We start from the raw sequence: 19593 nt of genomic DNA, 5'->3' as shown, positions 1-19593 counted from the left end.
AAGACAGCATCCAGCTTGCAATCGTCTACAAACTTGTTCAGGCACAGATCACTGGTTTTGGCTGCACCTCAGAAAAGTATATCCCAAACAGTAGAGGCCCCAAGACCAATCCTTGGGGTACACCACTCATTACAGTTCTACTACTAGAGGTGTCTTTCCCTATTTTGACTGAAATGAGTTTGGTCAGTGAGCCAGGTAGCTACCCATTTGGTAACATATGGGTTGATGCCTAGCTGGGAGAGTTTATCTATTATGCCTGAGTGGGGAATAGTGTTGAAAGCTTTGGCTAGGTCAAGGTAGGCGGTGTGCACCATCTTCCTCTTGTCTATGGCTTGGTGACTGTTTCGAAGAAGTTGCCCAAGTTTAATAGGCATGATCTCCCTTTGTCAAAACCAAACTGTGTGGGGTCATGCGTTTGGAGGTTGCCAGTGTCCTTGTTTATAAGGTCCATGATAATGTGTTCCATGGCCTTGCAGATCAGGCTAGTTGGGCTGATGGGCCTATAACTGCTTGTGTCAGTGTACACTCCACCTTTATGTAGAGGGATGACAGTGGATGTCCTCCATTCTGCTGGAATGAAGCCAGTGCTCAACTTTGGTTGAATAGGTTGCCTAATGGAGCTGAGAGCTCGTGCCTGAGTTCATGTAGGATGCAGCGAGGGGATGTTGTTGGGTCCCATGGAGACTGCATTTTTGCCTTTGAGATGGCATTAAAGACCTGCTCCCTGGTGATGAGGTGAGGGGGGGGGGGCAGGTGGTGTGGATGTCCTGGTTTACTGATGGGGGGGGCAGTGGGTGAAGTTTTCACTGAACCTGTCTGTCAGCAGGTTGGCTATATCTACACCATTTGTGTATGCGGTGTTCTTGACTACCAGTTCATAGCAGATTTGGTGTCATTTTTGAGATTGTGGATGTATGTGAAGAAGGCCTTGTGATTGTCTTTAGTGGATGTGGCCAATCTGGACTCGAAGTTAGCCTTAGAGGATTTCACCAGTGACCTTATTTGCTTGTTCGGACAAAGGAGAAATTGCTTCCAACTTGACACCTACTCCTTCTTGGTCCTAGACAGCAATGTTTTTTCCTTTTTGTTATAGATTATGTAGTTTAGCTTCTTTAAAAGTAGACTCTTCATCACTACAGTATTGTATAGGTTAAGAGACGTGACATCCACTTTTAAAGGCAAAATCAGATGACCTTGAGAAAATTCACTCTTTGTGCAAATTCAGTCCTATGTTTACCATAGTACAAAGTCAATACTGTTTGTATGATATATATATATATATATATATATATATATATATATATATATATGTATATATATATGTATATATATATATATATATATATATATATATATATATATATATATATATATATATATATATATATATATATATACATATATACATATATATCATACTGTTTGTATGATATATATTTACATATACTGAAATAGGTTCTATCAAAGTTAATTAGGAATTTCTGCAAATAAGAGCTATTGTTCGTGTGGAGCACTCGCTCAGTCTTAAACATCTATCACTTAAATTGTAGTTGCACAAGTGAGTAATAAAATACTTTGTAGGGTACAAAGATCAGGTAAAAAAATCAGTTCTGCCCTTGCCAACATTGCATTCTCTTGGTTAATGGTAGATGAGATAAGAACATTGTTTTGCACTTGTCAAATGCCTGAAATTCTCTTACATGGGAAAATTATGCTCATAACCACCCAGAACTTTAAGTTTTACAGTTTTATTGCCTGAGAGGTAAACATTTTATAGAGAATTAATACTGAATTGTTTTGCAGATCTGCTAGAATTTATAGTGGACTACATTTTTGAAGAAAGACAGTTGAGATGAATCGACTTTGATGAGCTCATTTAGTTAAACTCAGTTTTGGTTGAAGGCCTTTCTGTGTTACATGCAGAATTTAATGTTATAGTATAGGTCTGAGTTTGACTTACATTTGTGAGTGATGGGTGTCTGCTTATGCTGTAATTTTTAAAATTTAGTTTTTTTTTGCTTGTATATTTTGCAAATTCATTGAATTTGTTTTTCATTGACATGGTCTTCATTTGTATTGTGTCGATTAACCCTTTGATAATGTTTTCAACAAAATAACCTATAACCTTACAGTTATTTCATGTTTTAAAGTTCTGTGTATAGTTGGCTATACAGTAAGCATATACATATGACAATGGCTACTGAAAAACTAAAAACAGGATGTTCATCATGTTTCACTGTTGCAGTCATTACATTTCGGTAACCTGCTGGCAGGTTACCCTCAGTCGGCCTGATTAACAAAGTCGTGGGTCCTGCATCAATTGCTGTCTCTTTTTCTATGACGTCAGGTCGTCAGGGGTGTAAAACATGCAGCCGACGCCATTACATCAGTCTTTCTTGCCATGCGGTGGCCGAAGCTGAAGCAGTTCGCAAGTGCCAATTGGCTGACTCCTGAAATTTTCGTTTTCGAGTTTCAGAACTGAAGTCTTCAACTAAAAGCTAAGTACTCCATTGGGGAAACTTTTTCTTGCTCCTTACCAATGCCTTTAAAAGTTAATAATTGTATTACTTGTGGGAAGCAAATACCTCATAAGGACTTCCATTTGTACTATATTCCTTGCCTAGGCCCTGATCATGACGTACCTTGCTGTCGGTTTTGTGCTTTATTTAATCAACACACTATCTGTTGTCGGTACATTTTTGCTTCAAAATATTTTGGTTCTCGGTTTAATTATCCAGAAATAACATTGGTTAGCTATCCGACTACCGGAATACCGAAAAATGCAAAGAAAAAGACAGAGACAGGCTGTTGAGGTCCAAACTGCCGCTGACACTTCTCCTAAGCCAGTCGCCAGTTCACCGGTACTCAGTGAGGCGCTTTCACAGCCCCTGATACCTGATACTTCTGATTCGCACGCCTCTACTGAGACCCATTCGGAGTCCGGTATGCCGCGAGATACTTCACATATGGAACCTGTGGATATCTCTACCTTTGATGGGTCCGGAGCCGCTGAGCAGGCACCGGCTTCTGAGGGTGTATTCAGGCCTACAGACTTGCATATTAAACCAACTCCAACTTCAGTGCTAAGCCCTAAATCTCGATCTATGTCTAAAAAACCGACACATAGGCCACATGTTCAGGCCCCTATGCCTAAAAACAGATGATCAAAATAGCTGAAGATTTAATTACTCTAATCAGGGGTAGTCAACCCCCCCCCCCCCCCATCCAAGAGACCTAGGACTGAATTTGACTATGAATCTTCTGAACAGGACTTTGTTTCTTCTGACTCTTCTAATGATCTGGATTTGTCCATACTTACTTATGAAGACTCTAATGCAGAGGATTCCATCGCTTTGCTTCTCAAGCCTGAGGATTTCTCTTTTGGGGAAACTTTACATACCTTAAGGGAGCATTTCCACTGGGAAAGTCAGGATTTGTCTGAATTCAAAAAGAGGCTTAGGGATTTCCTTTCTTCTTCATCAGCATAGGCCTTTGGCTATACCTCCTGTACTAGATATTGTTGATGATGTGTTTTTGGAAACCAGTATGGCCCCTGATTCCTTGCCTCCAGCCCCTAGCAAACCAGACAGGTACTACAGGGTTCCTGACTCCCACAAATTCCTTTTCAAGAATCCTGTTGCGGACCCTGAAACCATTTCTCAGGGGCCCAAGGGTATTAAGGCTTCTACTGCTAAAAATCCTACCCCTTCTGATAGAGACTCCAGGGCGCTGGATAGATGGGGTAAAAAGGTTTATACTTCTACAACCTTAGCAATCAGGGCTTTAAACTGTCAATTACATATGCTAAAATATCAACAGCATATCATGGGACTGCTTAAACAGAAAATTATGTTGATTTCTGACTATGTGGAGAATAAAGATTTGCAGGATTTATTGCATTCAGATGAACAAGTTGGAAATATACTTTGCAATGTGGTTTTGATTCTTTAGAGGCCTCTTGTAGGGCTGCTGTTACTGGGTCTGTGCTTAGAAGGTATGCTTGGCTTAAGGAGCAATCTCTGCCTGATCATGTTAAAGCAATACTTTTGGATGCTCCTTTACACCAGGACTGCCTATTTGGCAATAAGGCTGAAGAAGTTCTAAAAAAGATGGAAGATAAAGCAAAATCTATGCAAACTGTGAAAGATTTCTTGCAAGTGCAACCTCCTAGATTTAGTAGGCATTGGCCTACTAAGAACTGGTCCTTTCCAGCTCCTTCCAGAGCCACTACAGCCAAACCCAGACATTCCAAAAGCACTAGGTTTCAGTCCCAAGGAACTTTCAGAACTAAGCAATGGAGTGCTTCCACTTCCAAATCTGGAAACAACAAGGCACCACCCTATGGTAAACAGTCTCAATGACTTCCCTTTGAAATTACCAAGCACTTACCTCTTAGCCGCCCCTTTGGGGGGAAAACTGGCTCTTCATTCAAAAAACTGGCAACTTATAACCCAGGACAAATTAGTTTTAAATATAGTGTCCCAGGGATACAGATTTCATTTCCACATGCTGCTAACTCCAAACAGGTGGCCAGACCTGCCCCCAAATCAGTGGGCAGAGGCTCAGAAACAAGTACTTTTCCTCCTAAACATGGGGGCTATTCAGCTAGTACCAGAAGAGGAAAAGGGACAAGGTTTCTATTTCAGGCTTTTCCTGGTACCCAGAAAAGACAAATCATGGACCTGTCTACTCTAAACACCTTTCTGGACATTCCAAAATTTGAGATGCTGACTCTTCACCAGTTACTTCCTATGCTAGGCAAGGATGCCTGGTTGGCAACTCTCATCTTAAAAGAGGCTTACCTGCATATCCAAATCAGGGAATCTTGCAAAAGATTCCTACACTTCAAAGCAGGCTGCATGCATTATCAGTTCTAAGCACTGCCTTTGGCTTGTCTACTGCACCCAGGGTGTTCACAAGGTGCCTGGCTCCAGTAACTACATTTTGCAGGCAAAGAAATATTCAAATATATCCATACCTGGACGATTGTGTAATTCAGGCAGAAAACCAGGCCGTTCTTCTAAAACATCTGCCGTTTGTAAAAAGAGTTCTAACCTGTCTAGGGTACACCATAAACAAAAATAAATCTGAACTGGTACCCTCTCAAAAGATTACATTCCTGGGTGCAAGTTTGAATACAACTGCCCAGATGTCTTTCCTTACACCAGAAAAGCAAATTCATTTGGTGACTTAGGTGGCCACAAAAACCCTGCTATCTGCAAGGCAAATACTGCAAGCCTTGGGGTTCATGGCCTCCTGCATTCTTCTAATTCTGTATGCAAGACTGCATATGAGGAAACTTCAGTGGTACTTAAAAAGTTTATGGAGTCACCATTGTCACAGCCTGGAAACAATGATTCCTATCATACCTGACTGCCATTCACACCACCCCCTGCTGCCCAAACCCTAACTACAGATGCATCAGACTATGCATGGGGGTCTCATCTGGCAGGGAAGTGCATTCAGGGCAAATGGAGCCCAAATCAAATGCACCTTCATATCAATCAAAAAGAAATGCTAGCTGTACAGAATGCACTGACAGCCTTCAAGGACTACCTTCATCCAGGACAATTACTGATAAAGACAGACAACACCACGGTTATGTGGTACATAAATAAGCAGGGGGGTAGACATTCCTACCCCTCTGCAGACAAGCCATGGCATTGTGGAACACGGCTTTGAGCTACCAAGTACAACTACAAGCTCAATTCCTGTCAGGAAAACAGAATGTTCTGGCAGGTGAACTAAGCAGAAATCTCACGGACCCTCACGAATGAAAACTGGAACCAAGGATTTTCAACATGTTGACACGCAAATGGGGGTGCCCAGACATAGATCTTTTTGCCTCACCCCAGAACTACCAGTTAGACAAATTTTTCACAAGAACTCATCACAAAAAAGCCTGGAAAGTGGATGTTCTGTCCTTCAGCTGGAAAAACTTATTAATCTATGCCTTTCCCCCTCTGCCTTTGCTCTCAAAAGTTCTACTAAAAGTCAAACTGGACAAACCAAAAATTATTTTGATTGCTCCAGACTGGCCTCGCCAACACTGGTACCTACTCCTACGCAGTGTGTCACACATTTCTCCATGGCACCTGCCTCAGAAACCTTTTTTACTGTCTCAGCAAGAGAACCAAATTCTGCACCCTCAGCTCCAAACACTGAATCTTGCAGCTTGGCTAATCACTTAAATTCCCCCTTAGCATCCCTCAGCAAACCTGTGATAGATGTCATTCTGGAGGCGAGAAGATCTAGTACTAGAAAATCTTATGCTGACAAATGGAAAAGATTCTGTGCCTGGAATCAGTCTCAAGGGATGAGCACAGCAGTGCCCAATTTACCTCAGATTTTGCAATACTTAACTGAGATGCTTCACAAGGGCCTGTCTTTTTCTTCCATAAAAATCCATGCCTCAGCCATTTCAGCTCATTACAACACAGACCCCCCACCTCTCATCATCTTCTGAAGCAGTATCTCAGAGGGGCCAAAAACTTGAGACCACAAAGGAGAGCTCCAACCCCTGCCTGGGACCATAACTTTGTATTGGAGAAACTCACTCTACCTTCTTTTGAGCCAGCTGCAACTGCAGACTTAAAATTTCTTTCCTGGAAAACAGCCTTCCTTTTAGCAATCACTTCAGCTAGAAGGATATCTGAATTACAGGCCCTTATGGCAGTGGAGCCTTTCATCATCTTTCATGTGAACAGGGTGTCACCTAGGACCAATCCATCATTCATGCCCAAGGTGGTATCCAATGTGGCTCTTAATCAGTCCATTCACTTGCCAACTTTCTTTCCCAATCCACAGAACAAGGGAAAGCAGATTATGCATTCATTGGATGTACACAGACAACTTAGATTCTACTTGGACAGGACTAAATCTCAAAGAAAATCCGAACAACTGCTGGTAGCATTTGCTGCAGGGCCAGCGGGGAAGGCTATTTCAAAGCAAACCATTTCTAAATCGATAAGCCATTGTATTCATTTCTGTTATAAGCACCATGGAAAACCTATCCCCAAGGGAATCAGAGCTCATTCCACCGGGGCTGCATCTACATCAGCAGCCTTTCTCAGAGGTGTTCCTACTAGGGATATTCTAGAAGCTGCTACCTGGAGTTCAGTTCATACTTTCACCAAGCATTATCACTTACCGATTTTCTATAAATCCAGAGCTGGCTTTGCCATTGCTGTTTTACAGGGACTTGTAGCTGTTCCTAATGCTGTATAAATCTATCCTCCCAAACTTTAGCTTTGGGAATCTACCCAAATGTAATGACTGCAACAGTAAAACACGATGAACATATTACAGTTGTGTGCACTTAACATAATTGTAGATGTTCGAGTGTATTCACTGTTGCAGTCCTGGTTACCCTCCCTCCAACCCCTGTTTTTTTTTTACTATACCTCTTCTTTCTTTTACTATGCTTAAAAGCCTTTTTGGTGTATTTGCTTTTGTTTGGAGGTATAATTTTGTGTTTCTAATTATATATATATATATATATATATATATATATATATATATAAATAATATATATATATATATATATATATATATATATATATATATATATATATATATATATATATATATATATTTATATATATATATATATATATATTTTGTTCCCCATTGGGGGGCACCTGACATCTGGGGCAAGAAAAACTGATGTAATGGCATTGGCCTCATGTTTTATACCCCTGACGACCTGACGTCATGGAAGAAGAGACAGCAACCGACGCAGGACCCAAGACTTTGTTAATCAGGCCAACTGAGGACAACCTGCCAGCAGATTACCCAAATATAATGACTGCAACAGTGAATACACTTGAACATCTACATTTATGGTAAGTGTACACAACTGTACTTTTCATAGTTCACAGCTGTGTTTAAACTACAATTAATATGACACCAGGCAGTAATATAAGACATTGTATAGTAACTACAACATTCATTTATATACTGAATGTAGAATAATTTGTAAATAAAAGTATTTTTGCTTATTTAAATAATTATTTGGTTAACTTGCGCCAGTCTAGTTGCAGAGTAAGTTGCAAACAATGCAAAATTCTAGTATAAATCTATATCTGTTTAATTTAATTGACTTAACAGTCCTGTTGTTCTTATTCTAGGCCACAGTAAGAGCTGAATGCTTTGAACATAATGACAGCTGAAGATTCCATTACAATGATCAGTAACAATTCCACTAACATGGCTGCAAGCAACATTCCTGAAGGTGTAGCTGGCACACCAAATGAAGCAGTGCTTTTGTCCCTTATGGAACGCACAGGCTATTCAATGATCCAAGAGAATGGTCAACGAAAGTACGGTGGACCCCCTCCAGGATGGAATGAGCCAGTTCCTGCTAGGGGCTGTGAAGTCTTTGTTGGTAAAATCCCTAGAGATGTCTATGAGGATGAACTTGTCCCTGTGTTTGAATCTGTTGGCCGAATTTATGAGATGCGTCTAATGATGGACTTTGATGGCAAGAACCGCGGCTATGCTTTTGTTATGTACACTCACAAACATGAAGCCAAAAGAGCTGTCAGAGAACTTAATAACTATGAAATCCGTCCAGGAAGACTTCTAGGTGTTTGCTCTAGTGTGGATAATTGTAGGCTATTCATTGGAGGCATTCCTAAAATGAAGAAACGGGAAGAGATATTAGAAGAGATTTCAAAGGTGACGGAAGGAGTTTTAGATGTAATCGTCTATGCCAGTGCTGCTGACAAGATGAAGAACAGAGGTTTTGCATTTGTCGAGTATGAAAGTCACAGAGCTGCTGCTATGGCAAGAAGAAAACTGATGCCAGGCAGAATACAGCTTTGGGGTCACCAGATTGCAGTTGACTGGGCAGAGCCAGAAATTGATGTGGATGAAGACATCATGGAAACTGTGAAAATTCTTTATGTCAGAAATCTGATGATTGAAACAACAGAGGACATGATCAAAAAGATATTTAGTCAATTCAACCCTGGCTGTGTAGAGCGAGTTAAAAAAATACGTGATTATGCATTTGTACATTTTATAACTAGGGAAGATGCAGTTCATGCTATGAATAAACTAAATGGGACTGAACTGGAAGGATCGTGCATTGAAGTTACATTAGCAAAGCCGGTAGACAAGGAGCAGTATACTCGCTACCAAAAGGCGGCCAAGGGAACTCCAGCAGCGGAAACACAACAGGCTAATTATGTTTACTCTTGTGATCCCTACACATTAGCTTATTATGGGTATCCATATAATACCTTGATTGGGCCTAACAGGGATTATTTTATTAAAGGTAACTATTTTCAGTTTAAGTTATCATAAAAATTCTGTTTTTTTTTTTTAAGAGGGCCTCATAAATATCAACAGCTGAGTTACCAAGTAATTCTTTTTATAAGTGCTATTTATTGTATTTATAGTATACAGAATGCATGTTTTTGGTATCTGGATTCTGCATTGACTATTTCTCTTGTTTTATTTCTGAAATATTCTGGCATTATAGGAAGAAAATATGCCTAAAACTAAATCTGGGTATAATTTGTTCTTTAATTTTCAGCAAAATAAATTGATGTTTCTTGTCCTAATGGTCCACTACAGGACAATGAAATAAATCAAAAATACATTTTATACTGAGAAGGAGAAAATGGCATAAGTGTAATATATATATATATATATATATATATATATATATATATATATATATATATATATATATATATATATATATATATATATATATATATATATATATATATATAGTTTGCTGGATTGCAAATGTACCTTTGTAAATGATATACAAACATTTGCATATATCAGCAGAAAAAGATAATAGGTAGGTTTAAAAAAGATATCAGGAAAGGTTTTGCAGGTGTGCATATTTATTGCAGCTAGCTTATTACAGCTACTTCTCCAGTCCTTCCCCACTTCTCAAAATAACTATCAGTTGACATGTTAAATCTCCCAATGGTCTTTTGCTTCAGCAGCACATACGGCAGATCATACCCATTACTTTGTCTGTCTCTCTCTCTGTGAAGAACTATCTCATTGCCTGCATTAATTGCCTACATTATAATAATTGTATCCCTACACCATCCTCTCTTCCTCCCCTGCAATACAATCTCCAAAACACCCCCCTCAACTAGAATTTAATTTCTCCCCATCTCTACTTCCTACATCAGAAAACTTCTCTGAAATCTAAAACCTTGTTCTAAATTAGCCGACAGAGTTCCTGCCAAATTTCTTAAGATCGCTGCTGATGCAGTAGCCTACCCTATTAGTATTCTTATTAACAGGTCTGTCCAAGAATCCTACCTCTGGAAAAAAGCAATCAAAGGTGGCCCTTCCACCAATATGTCTAATTTCTGACCCATTGCTATACTTTCCCCATCTCCAAAATCCTAGAAAAATGTGTCCCAAAACAACTTATCCATTACCTTCTAAACAACAAAATCCTCTCCCCAACCCAGCATGGATTCTGCTCTGGTACATCTACTGATCTAATCTCCTTCTTCGATATAGTCAACAAAGCCCAAGACTCATGTCACACCATATCAGCCTTCTTCCTGGACCTGTCCAAAGCATTTGCCACCATCTTTCACTCCATCCTTCTTTCCCAACTCTCTAGTGTAGGATTATCTACCCAGTCACTTAACTGGCTTAAAAGCTGTCTCTCTAATAGAGAACATGCTGTTAAATGGCAAAACTCTGTTTCCCCCTGCCTTCATAACCCAACAGACATTCCAAAAGACTCAAATGTTCATCATGTTTCACTGTTGCAGTCATTACTCTTGGGTTATCCTGCTGGCAGGCTACCCACAGTCGGCCTGAATTCCAAAGTCTTGGTCTGGCGTTGGTTGCTGTCGCCTCTTCTCTGACGTCAGTGCACCAGGGGTATAAAAGATGCAGCCGACGCCATTTTCTTCAGTTTTTCTTGCCCAAGATGTCAGGTGCCCCCAGAAGGGATAACCCAAGAGCAATGACTGCAATAGTGAATACACTCAAACATCTACATTTATGGTAGGTACACAACTGTACTTTCTAGGCCCTCTTCTGTTTAACATATCTGTAAACAATCTTCACCAAGCTATTCCAAATGTCTCCCTGATCCAGTATGCAGATGACTCGACTATAGTCTGCTCTGCTGCCAACACTGATATATTACAACAAAATACTCAAGCAACATTCTCAACTGTGGTGTCTTGGCTCCACAGAAAACACCTTTTTTTAAATGCCAAATAAAAAACAAACTCATGCTCTTTACCCTTAAAAGAAATACAGCTATCAACAAAGCAGACTTTAGTATACTCTCACTTAACTCAAAATTGAGCTAGTAACCAATACCAAATTGTTAGGAGTTGTAACTGATCAAAACCTAACGTTTGAGCTGCACATCCAAACTAATATTAATAAAAGATGTAAGAACTTCAGGCCAGGCAGGACAGTAGATCCGTAAACATTTAATGGCAAACAGTTCAAATAATTCCAATAAAAATACCGAAAAACCAACATACAAATACAGGGTTAAGTGCTTTCACATAGACCAATACCAGGCTTCTTCAGAACAGTTTAATCATCCTTCAATCCTCATTAAATAGTGACAGTAATTAACCATAATCAATGAATATTAATCCTTAAAGGCATAATGTCCTTCCCACAGTTAAAATACATGTTGCAGATATAAATATAGAATATAAACAATACCTAATGTTAAGTATGTTGCTAAAAAGCTATATATGCTCTTAAATAGTAAATGACTTCATAAATTCAATTAATAAATATGTAAAACATTTTTTATAATCATGTAACATTTTTTTAAAAATGTGTAAAAATGGAGTGTTATGTTAAAAAATGAACAGAGACGCCTAAGTAAAAATACACGAATAAGTATGTTATCTGCCCTTGATGAGATAGAACTTAAAATAGCAGCCTATAATTTGGCCATCCTGAGTTTAAGCATGCTGTTGATACTTATTTAATTAATTCCCGGGGTCCTGCCTGCGTCCAGCTTGAGCTGCGAATACAGCTCCCTAAACTCAAGTCTAGATTCCCAACAGCCCCCTCGGGGAGCAAAAGCTACCTGCTCCCAAAACAAAAAACTTTATTCTCATGTCCTTACAGGCCAAAGAGTGCCTGTATAATGCATTAGATTATTTGGCCCTAGACACATCATAAGTGTGTTCATAGACTCTCCTTCTTAATTGTCTTTCCATTTTTCCGATATCAAAACTGTAACATGTCTCACAAACCCAATATTCACCACCCCTTTAGACCCACATTTATAATGACTGGATGATCTCAACCTAAATTTCTTGGATGGGATAAACACTTCACTTTTTTTGATCATATAGCTGCACTGATTACATGACCCACACTTAAAGGTGCCATGTTTACCTTTACCACAAGACAATTTCCCAACCTCTGTCCTTTCAAATAATTCTTTCAAGTTGGTTTCCCTTCTTCTAACAAAAGTAGGATGCTCTGGGAGGTAATTCCTAGGTTCTTCATTGACCCTTAAGATGGCCCAGTGTTTTCTCATTATGTCCTCCACTTGTACCAATGTACTGGAAAAGGTATGGCTAAATGCCCCAGTATGTAAGTCATCATCCATCTCCAACCATACCTGTGTATTTCTCCCTAATCCCAGCAAAGGGAAATATTTGATGTCCTGATTCTCAATCACTTCCTTAGCTAGAGAATCAATCAATTGTTTGGGGTATCCCCTATCCAGGAACAGTTTGGTAAGAGTTTTAACTTCATCCAGAAACTGTACAGTCTCACTTGTCATTCTTGATGCCCTAATGAATTGACCCTGAATGATACCTTTCTTTTGGTAATTAGGGTGCCCACTGTCATAGTGTAAATAGGAATTGGAGAATGTGCTCTTCCTAAACAATTTGGATTGAAAGCACATGTTGGTATAATCCTTATACAGTGTAACATCCAAATAGTCTATATTAGATTCAGCAATGGTGTATGTAAATCCCTCCAGAATCTACTCCAACCCTATCGCACCACCAGACCACTAAGATCCAGCAACAAAAATCACTTGCAGATCACTAAAGCCAATAACTCTGCTGGTGAAGCACTATTCTTTTGTGCCATAGCCAAATTATGGAACTCACTCCCACCCACAATTACCTCCGTACCATCATGCACCCACTTCAAAACTTTACTAAAAGCGCACCTAAAAACATGCTGGCTATGCCCTTGCAACTCCCACTCTAATATCATCCACCCCATCCAACCACTACCTTTCTTTCCACTCCACTAACTACCTTAATTATAGCAAGCTCAGATACAACAGGAACTTCTCATTTTAACATTTGTTAATGATATTATGTACTTCACAGATAAAGATTCTAGTTGTCTACTGATGTACTATGTTCTTCATCTGTAAATATGTTGTAAGTAATTGCTATGTTAAATTGTTAATCGCTATGTAATCCAATGTAACTACTGTCTGTTTATTTTACTGGGGAGCTTTTCTCCCCGGGCCTCCGCTGAAAATGGACCTACATCCAGTTGGACACTCCCAGTCAACAAATTAAAATAAACAAATAAATAAATAAATAAATAAATGCCAGAAAATCTGTTGAATTATTAATGTAATTCATAAATTCAAAAAAACTCTCCTTTGGACCTTCCCATAAAAGACAAATATCATCAAGGTATCGAGTGTACAAGGAAATGAAACTATTCCAGTCGGTATTGAAAACAAAGTTCTGTTCCCAGTAATAAAGAACACAGTTCGCATAAAGGGGGACACAGGCTGCCCCCCTGGCAACCCCCTTCCTCTGCTGATAAAATTCACCATTAAAATGTATAAACTTATTCCTTAAGATAGTGTCCATAAAATCGAAAATCAAATTGGTCGTATTGCCATCCAGACCGGGCACTACACCCAAGACTTCCCCAAACCACTCCAAACCCTTGTCATGTGGAATACTGGAGAAAAGCTCCGCAACATCAATAGTGACTAAAAAAACTTCTTTACTGAATTTTTCGCTGGTCATACCCCTGAGAAAATACCAGGAGTCTTTAGTAATATGGGCCATCGAAGCAATAAAACTTTTCAGTTTCAAATCAATAAAAGTGGCAAGGGGTTCAGTAATAGACCCTGCTCCTGCCACTATAGGTCTAAATTTCAAATTGTCTACGCCGTTGTGAGTTTTCGTTATCTCAAAAATTGTAGGGATCTTGGGTTTCTCCACATGCAAATAATTGTATAGTTTTTCATTGATAGTGCCCTGCAACAAGTGATCAAATAAGAAATAGCTGATTTTGGAATAGGCAATATTAATCTTATTTCTAGAGATGACTGTATATTGATCAGAATCATGTAAAATGTTGTACATATATGTTTCATAATCTACCAAATACATCAGCACCACCCCTCCCCCTTATCTGGTTTCATAACTCTGCATCTATCGGCCCTCAAGTTTATTAATAAAACACATAAAAACTAGGATTACTATACAGAAACAAGTTCCTCTCCTTACCAACTAAACAAGCATTAGCTCTCTATTACTTGTTACCCTCTTTAACTTATGGTGCACCTTTACTAACCAACCTGCAGTCTTCCTTATAAATAAAACTAAGATCTTGCTACAACAAGATTGCTAAATTTTCTACAAGTAGCATCCATTTTACCAATCACTGTATCTCCCTAAGGAAACTTCAGTGGCTAGAATTCCCCCATTACCTATTACTCCTTCAGCTCTCTACTACATATAGATTTATTCATAAACCACAGGACTGCCCTGCCCTTAACTCCTTACTTGCCCCATACAGCCCCCCCCCCCTAGGCCACTGTGGTCAGAGCACCAACACTTGCTCCAAATTCACAAATCCAATTTACCTGCAGGTAAATTACTATACTATTGGATCATTGCCAGAATATGGAATAACTTACTCTCATGTATTTGCCTGAAACAAAGTCTCTCTAACTTCAAAACTGCACTGCATAACCATCTCTCCAATTGGACATGTACCTATTCAAATGTCTTATCTGCCATTACCTGATTTCTACCTTTTAAACCTAAACTTGGAGGTATGCTAGCTCCTTGCTCTAATTACTATTTTTCTTTGTGATAACCCATAATAAACCCTTCTATACCCAGCTCATCCACTCTGCTTTTAATGCCTTGATGTGATCTTTTGTACTGTATCTATCTTTTATCTCATCTATTCTTTCTTTCAGCTTTAGGAATTACCTAGTTTATTTACATCATACAAATTAGTGATGATTTATTTATGTAACTTTCTTTTTCTGTATTTTACTGTAACATATTTTGAAACTACATGTAAGTACTCTTGTAAAGTGGAGTTGCTGACTTTTTTATGAAACTTATTGGATTTTGTTTTCTTTAAATTGTTTGAAACTTTTTGAAATGTCATGTTAGTGTTATTGTAACCTTGGAGCTTTTCTCCCCGGGCCTCCACTGAAAATGGGCTTTTCTAGCCCAGTGGACTTTCCCGGTAAACAAACATCAATAAATAAATAAATAATGATCATCCATGTTCCTGCTATTTCCTTGTACTTTTTACCTAGAGTTTGTATGCTCTCTCTCTCTCTCTGTCTCTCTGTCTCTCTGTCTCTCTGTCTCTCTCTCTCTCTCTCTCTGTCACTCTCTCTCTCTGTGTCTCTGTCTCTCTCTCTCTCTGTTCTCTCATTATTTTGCATGTCAACAACATGTGTTATCTCTATTTTCTTTCAGTGCATACATCACTTGCTTTTTTGACCTTTTCTTGTATCAGTCCCTCCATCTTTTATTCTAATGCAGGTGACTTTTTTAACTTTACTTCCTGTTTTACATATTTTTTAATAACCACTCTCTTAAACCATATATATAGTCCTTCACAAACAAAATTTTCCAGTGTGATGTCACCAATGCTCTGCAGAATGTGAACGTTATCTTCTAATCTTCTGAAATGCCTGCCTTGTGATACATTTTAGCATCTTGCTAGCTCTAGCCACTTTTCTTTTACATTGCTCCTAATGGTTCATTTTGGTAGTAATTATTACTCCCAGATAGCTTTCCTGCTTAATTTGACAACTTTTCTCTGCTCATATTCCCCCAAGGACTGCTGGATGGAGCACAGTACAATGCTAGTTTTTGGGATAAGCCAGTCCACTACAGGTTTACTGTAGTCTGTGTAACTTGCTGAAGCACCTTATCTGTTCAGCCGCTGGAGCCACCTCCCCTCCTTTTGTATCTCCTTATTTCAGGTTGCTGCTTAGAACTGCAGCATGCTGGTACATGAAGATGCATTCAGGCACATGCTAGTATTGATACCGTCATTGCCATTAGCAAATACTGCATTCAAAGCATGCCCTTTCTACATGGGCCGTATTATCACAGTGCTGTTCCAAAATAACATAGGGGAAGCTACACCCATAAACAAGATGTATTATATGGAGCTCTAGGTCTTGATAAGATTGCATTAACTAATCACATAGACTGTCACATATAGCCACTGGCTGCTATCTGTAAGGCCAAGAATAGATTCATTTATCTTCCCTACATGAAAATGCATACAGTTTTAAAGTACTTACATAAGTAAGGATATCACCCTGCTGTGTAAGTCATCCATATTTTATTAAAAAGTGGCTTGCATTAAACACTACTAGTACATAGAGCACTGCGATTATGCTCTGATTTAGTAAAAAAAGTCGAATTTGTTAAGAATGTTACAGATGTAAGAAAGATGCTTGACAAAGTTTTGTTCGGCACTTCTCAATATTGTTAAACTCTCGCCTCACATTAGAGCTTAACATCAGCTAGTGATCGTTACCATAGAAAAGTAGCGAGATGCTAATTCAGCTTTAAAAGCTGTTAGACACTTCACTGCCACACAGAAGTGTGGCACAATGAAGTATGTCATTTCAAAAGTGTCTCAAGGACACAATTTCTGTCTGTTGTATGCATGGCTGCACTGCTTTACGGCTTTCAACACATTACATTTCTGTTTGTTTTTATTTTTTTGTAACTGATACTATATGGAAAGAATAAACTTCCATGCACTGCAAAGAACTATGATCAAGTCACGATGATCATAATTGCTTTTGTGTTCAGGGCATAAATGCCAAGAGTCACCTCTTAAGCTTCACTTTGCTCCATTCCTGAGGTGAGTTTCTTGATATCCATGTCTTGAATAGATAGTAAAATCATTATGATTGAAAACCACTTCATAATCCTGTTATTTGTTTTTGTATGTGGTTTTAAAGGTGGTTCACCTTTTTCATCAGGGCTGTTGTATAGCATATAAACAAAAAAAAAATGAACCCTTACTACACACATTATTATAGACTCATATTTTAAATGGTTACCCAACACGGCAGCTGTACTAATGCTAGGTTTTGTCTTAATAATTTGTAATTCTTTCACTTTTACCAGGTTTGACTGCTCTGTTTTGTATGGCAAAAAACATAATCTCATTCAGCTGCTACAGTTGTAGAAAGTGAGTTGCACAAACATTTCAATGAAGGCCATTTAAAGTAGAATTATGAACTAATGAATTATAATAATGTACTCTAATACAAGTTAGTAAAAAGGATACCTGAAATGATATTTCCATGTAGTCATGTTTATAAGTTCAATTCATGTGTAGACATTGTACATTCATGACAAGATATGTAAATGTGTTTTCATTTAAAGTCTTTTAATGTATTTTCAGGTCTGCCTTACTGTTTTGATTTGTCTCTCAAATCACGTATGCAGTTCTTTACAGATTTCAATCTTCTGGCATGTTTTCTGCTACTAGAATACTCTTTAAAATTAGCCTAACAGTAATAATGTACTCCTAGATTACTTTATGGGCCTCTACATGATTTACTAAATTATGCAAATCCCCAATTATCTTACTTTCTTGAAATTGCTGTTCCTCTTGGTGGGTCTGTGTTAGTGGTGCACTGCTTCATCCCCTCTGGAAAACAATTAGATCATCCACAGTTCTTATTAATGGTACAGGTTTGTGCTACCATTTCACATTTCCTTATTCTATTTTTATTCTAACACTAGGGGGCATCAGTGGTGAGCCTGAGCTAGTTAAATTGGGTTTAGCTTGCTTCCGAACTCTATTTTTTAAGTGTTTTAATTCATGAGATACAGAATCTCATTTAACTAAACAGTCCTTAGCTGGTGACATGCAAGCTCTTTGTTACATGTTATTGTAGGTAATTATCCCTCCCTTCCCATTTTCTTTCCTCCATTCAGGAGCAATCCACACTTCTGGCAGAAATGAACCCTTTTCCAGCGCAGTGAGATCCGAACCCACGCTGCAACATTGTGAGTTTTAAGTACCAATTTTTCCAGCGCTGCTGGGAACCTTGCTGCTGGATAGTAGTTTAACTCAGAAAGATCCTTGTATCAGTATGATGCTGAAGAGTTACAGCTGGACCATCCTGGTATAACTTGTTGATGAATGTTAATGCTATACTGCTCTACTTTAGTAATGATACTGCAGCAGATGTAAATAATTTGGACAAAAAGCTGGAGTATTCAAAAGATACTCTGTGCTGCATTATTCTAATCTGAACATTTGCATGGATTACCCTTAATCACTGTATATACAGCTTTCTTATAAGTTATTGTTATGCATGATTTAAATTTGTTAGGAGGAAAAAAAAAAACATCTGGGACACAGTTTAAAATAACTCACATGCCTACTGGACAGTAAGTGTTTAGGACACAAACTACAAATTAAATTTTGTCTGAGAACTAACTCTTTAATAAATTAGGGAGGTCTGCAAACTGTATCACCACACTGAATGAGTTAAATTCATAGGAACATTAACTTCTGGGATATGTTTATACATCAGTTGGTTTTGCTGTAAGACTGCAGTTGTAAAAGCCGTATTTCACCTTTACCAAATGTCTGTCTCTTCACCTATATTAAATGACTGTGAAGTCAGTTTAGATAATTAAGGAAGTTTTAAGCAAAATCCACTAGATGGGGCTGGGGGGGGGGGGGGGGCTGACACCTGCAGATGTTCTTCGTGTTTTACTGTTGTAGTCATCACATTTGGGTTATCCCTGCCAGGGTAGCCCTTGGCCAGCCCGAATACCAGAGATTAGTATTTCTACATCGATTGCTGTCGCTTGAGGACTGACATCAGGTCATCAGTAGTATAAAGTAAGGCAGCCGATGCCATTACATCAGTCTTTCATGCCGTGGACCCCATAGCAGAAGCAGTTTGCATGAGTGCCGGTCGGTCACTACCTGAGTTTTCATCTACTGAATTGAAGTTGAAGTCTTCTAAAGATAAGTACCCCATTGGGGATCCCTTTTTCTTGCATTAATCAATGTCAGAAAAACTTAATAATCGTCTCACCTGTGGAAAGCAAATACCACACCGAGACTTCCACTCTTACTGCGTCACTTGTTTTAAGCCCAGAGCATGACATCTCCCATTGTCGCTTCTGTGCTTTGTTCCGTGCCAGAACTATCAATCATCAGGCCCTTATTGTAGCCAGATATTTTCATTTACAGTCCTCGAATTCTGATATGGTTACGGTAAGCCAACTGACAGCAGATCTTCTGAAAAAATGTAAAGATAAAGAGAGAGACAGACTGCACAGGTCCAAACCTACCAGTGATGCTTTCGTT

At 38.7% G+C, this 19593-nt stretch overlaps 1 protein-coding gene across 9 annotated transcripts in view; it reads left to right on the top strand.

Moving 5' to 3' along the window:
- RBM47 (RNA binding motif protein 47) overlaps positions 1–19593 on the top strand; it is an 876418-nt gene that overhangs the window by 788351 nt on the left and 68474 nt on the right. For 7 of the 9 annotated variants that reach the window (XM_044062819.1, XM_044062821.1, XM_044062820.1 and 4 more), the window contains 2 exons: positions 8130–9280; positions 18201–18272. In XM_044062819.1, the coding sequence (XP_043918754.1) occupies positions 8161–9280; positions 18201–18272 (1192 nt within the window). In that variant the 5' untranslated portion in view covers positions 8130–8160. The remainder of the gene's footprint in view (positions 1–8129; positions 9281–18200; positions 18273–19593) is intronic. The other 2 variants (XM_044062826.1, XM_044062825.1) reach the window with 1 other exon arrangement.

This window comes from Protopterus annectens, chromosome 2.part1 (assembly GCF_019279795.1).
Source record: "Protopterus annectens isolate FY-2018-M chromosome 2.part1, PAN1.0, whole genome shotgun sequence".
Classification (NCBI taxonomy): domain Eukaryota; kingdom Metazoa; phylum Chordata; order Ceratodontiformes; family Protopteridae; genus Protopterus; species Protopterus annectens.
Note: the sequence above shows the minus strand (reverse complement) of the source record. Positions and strands in the feature narration are given on the sequence as shown.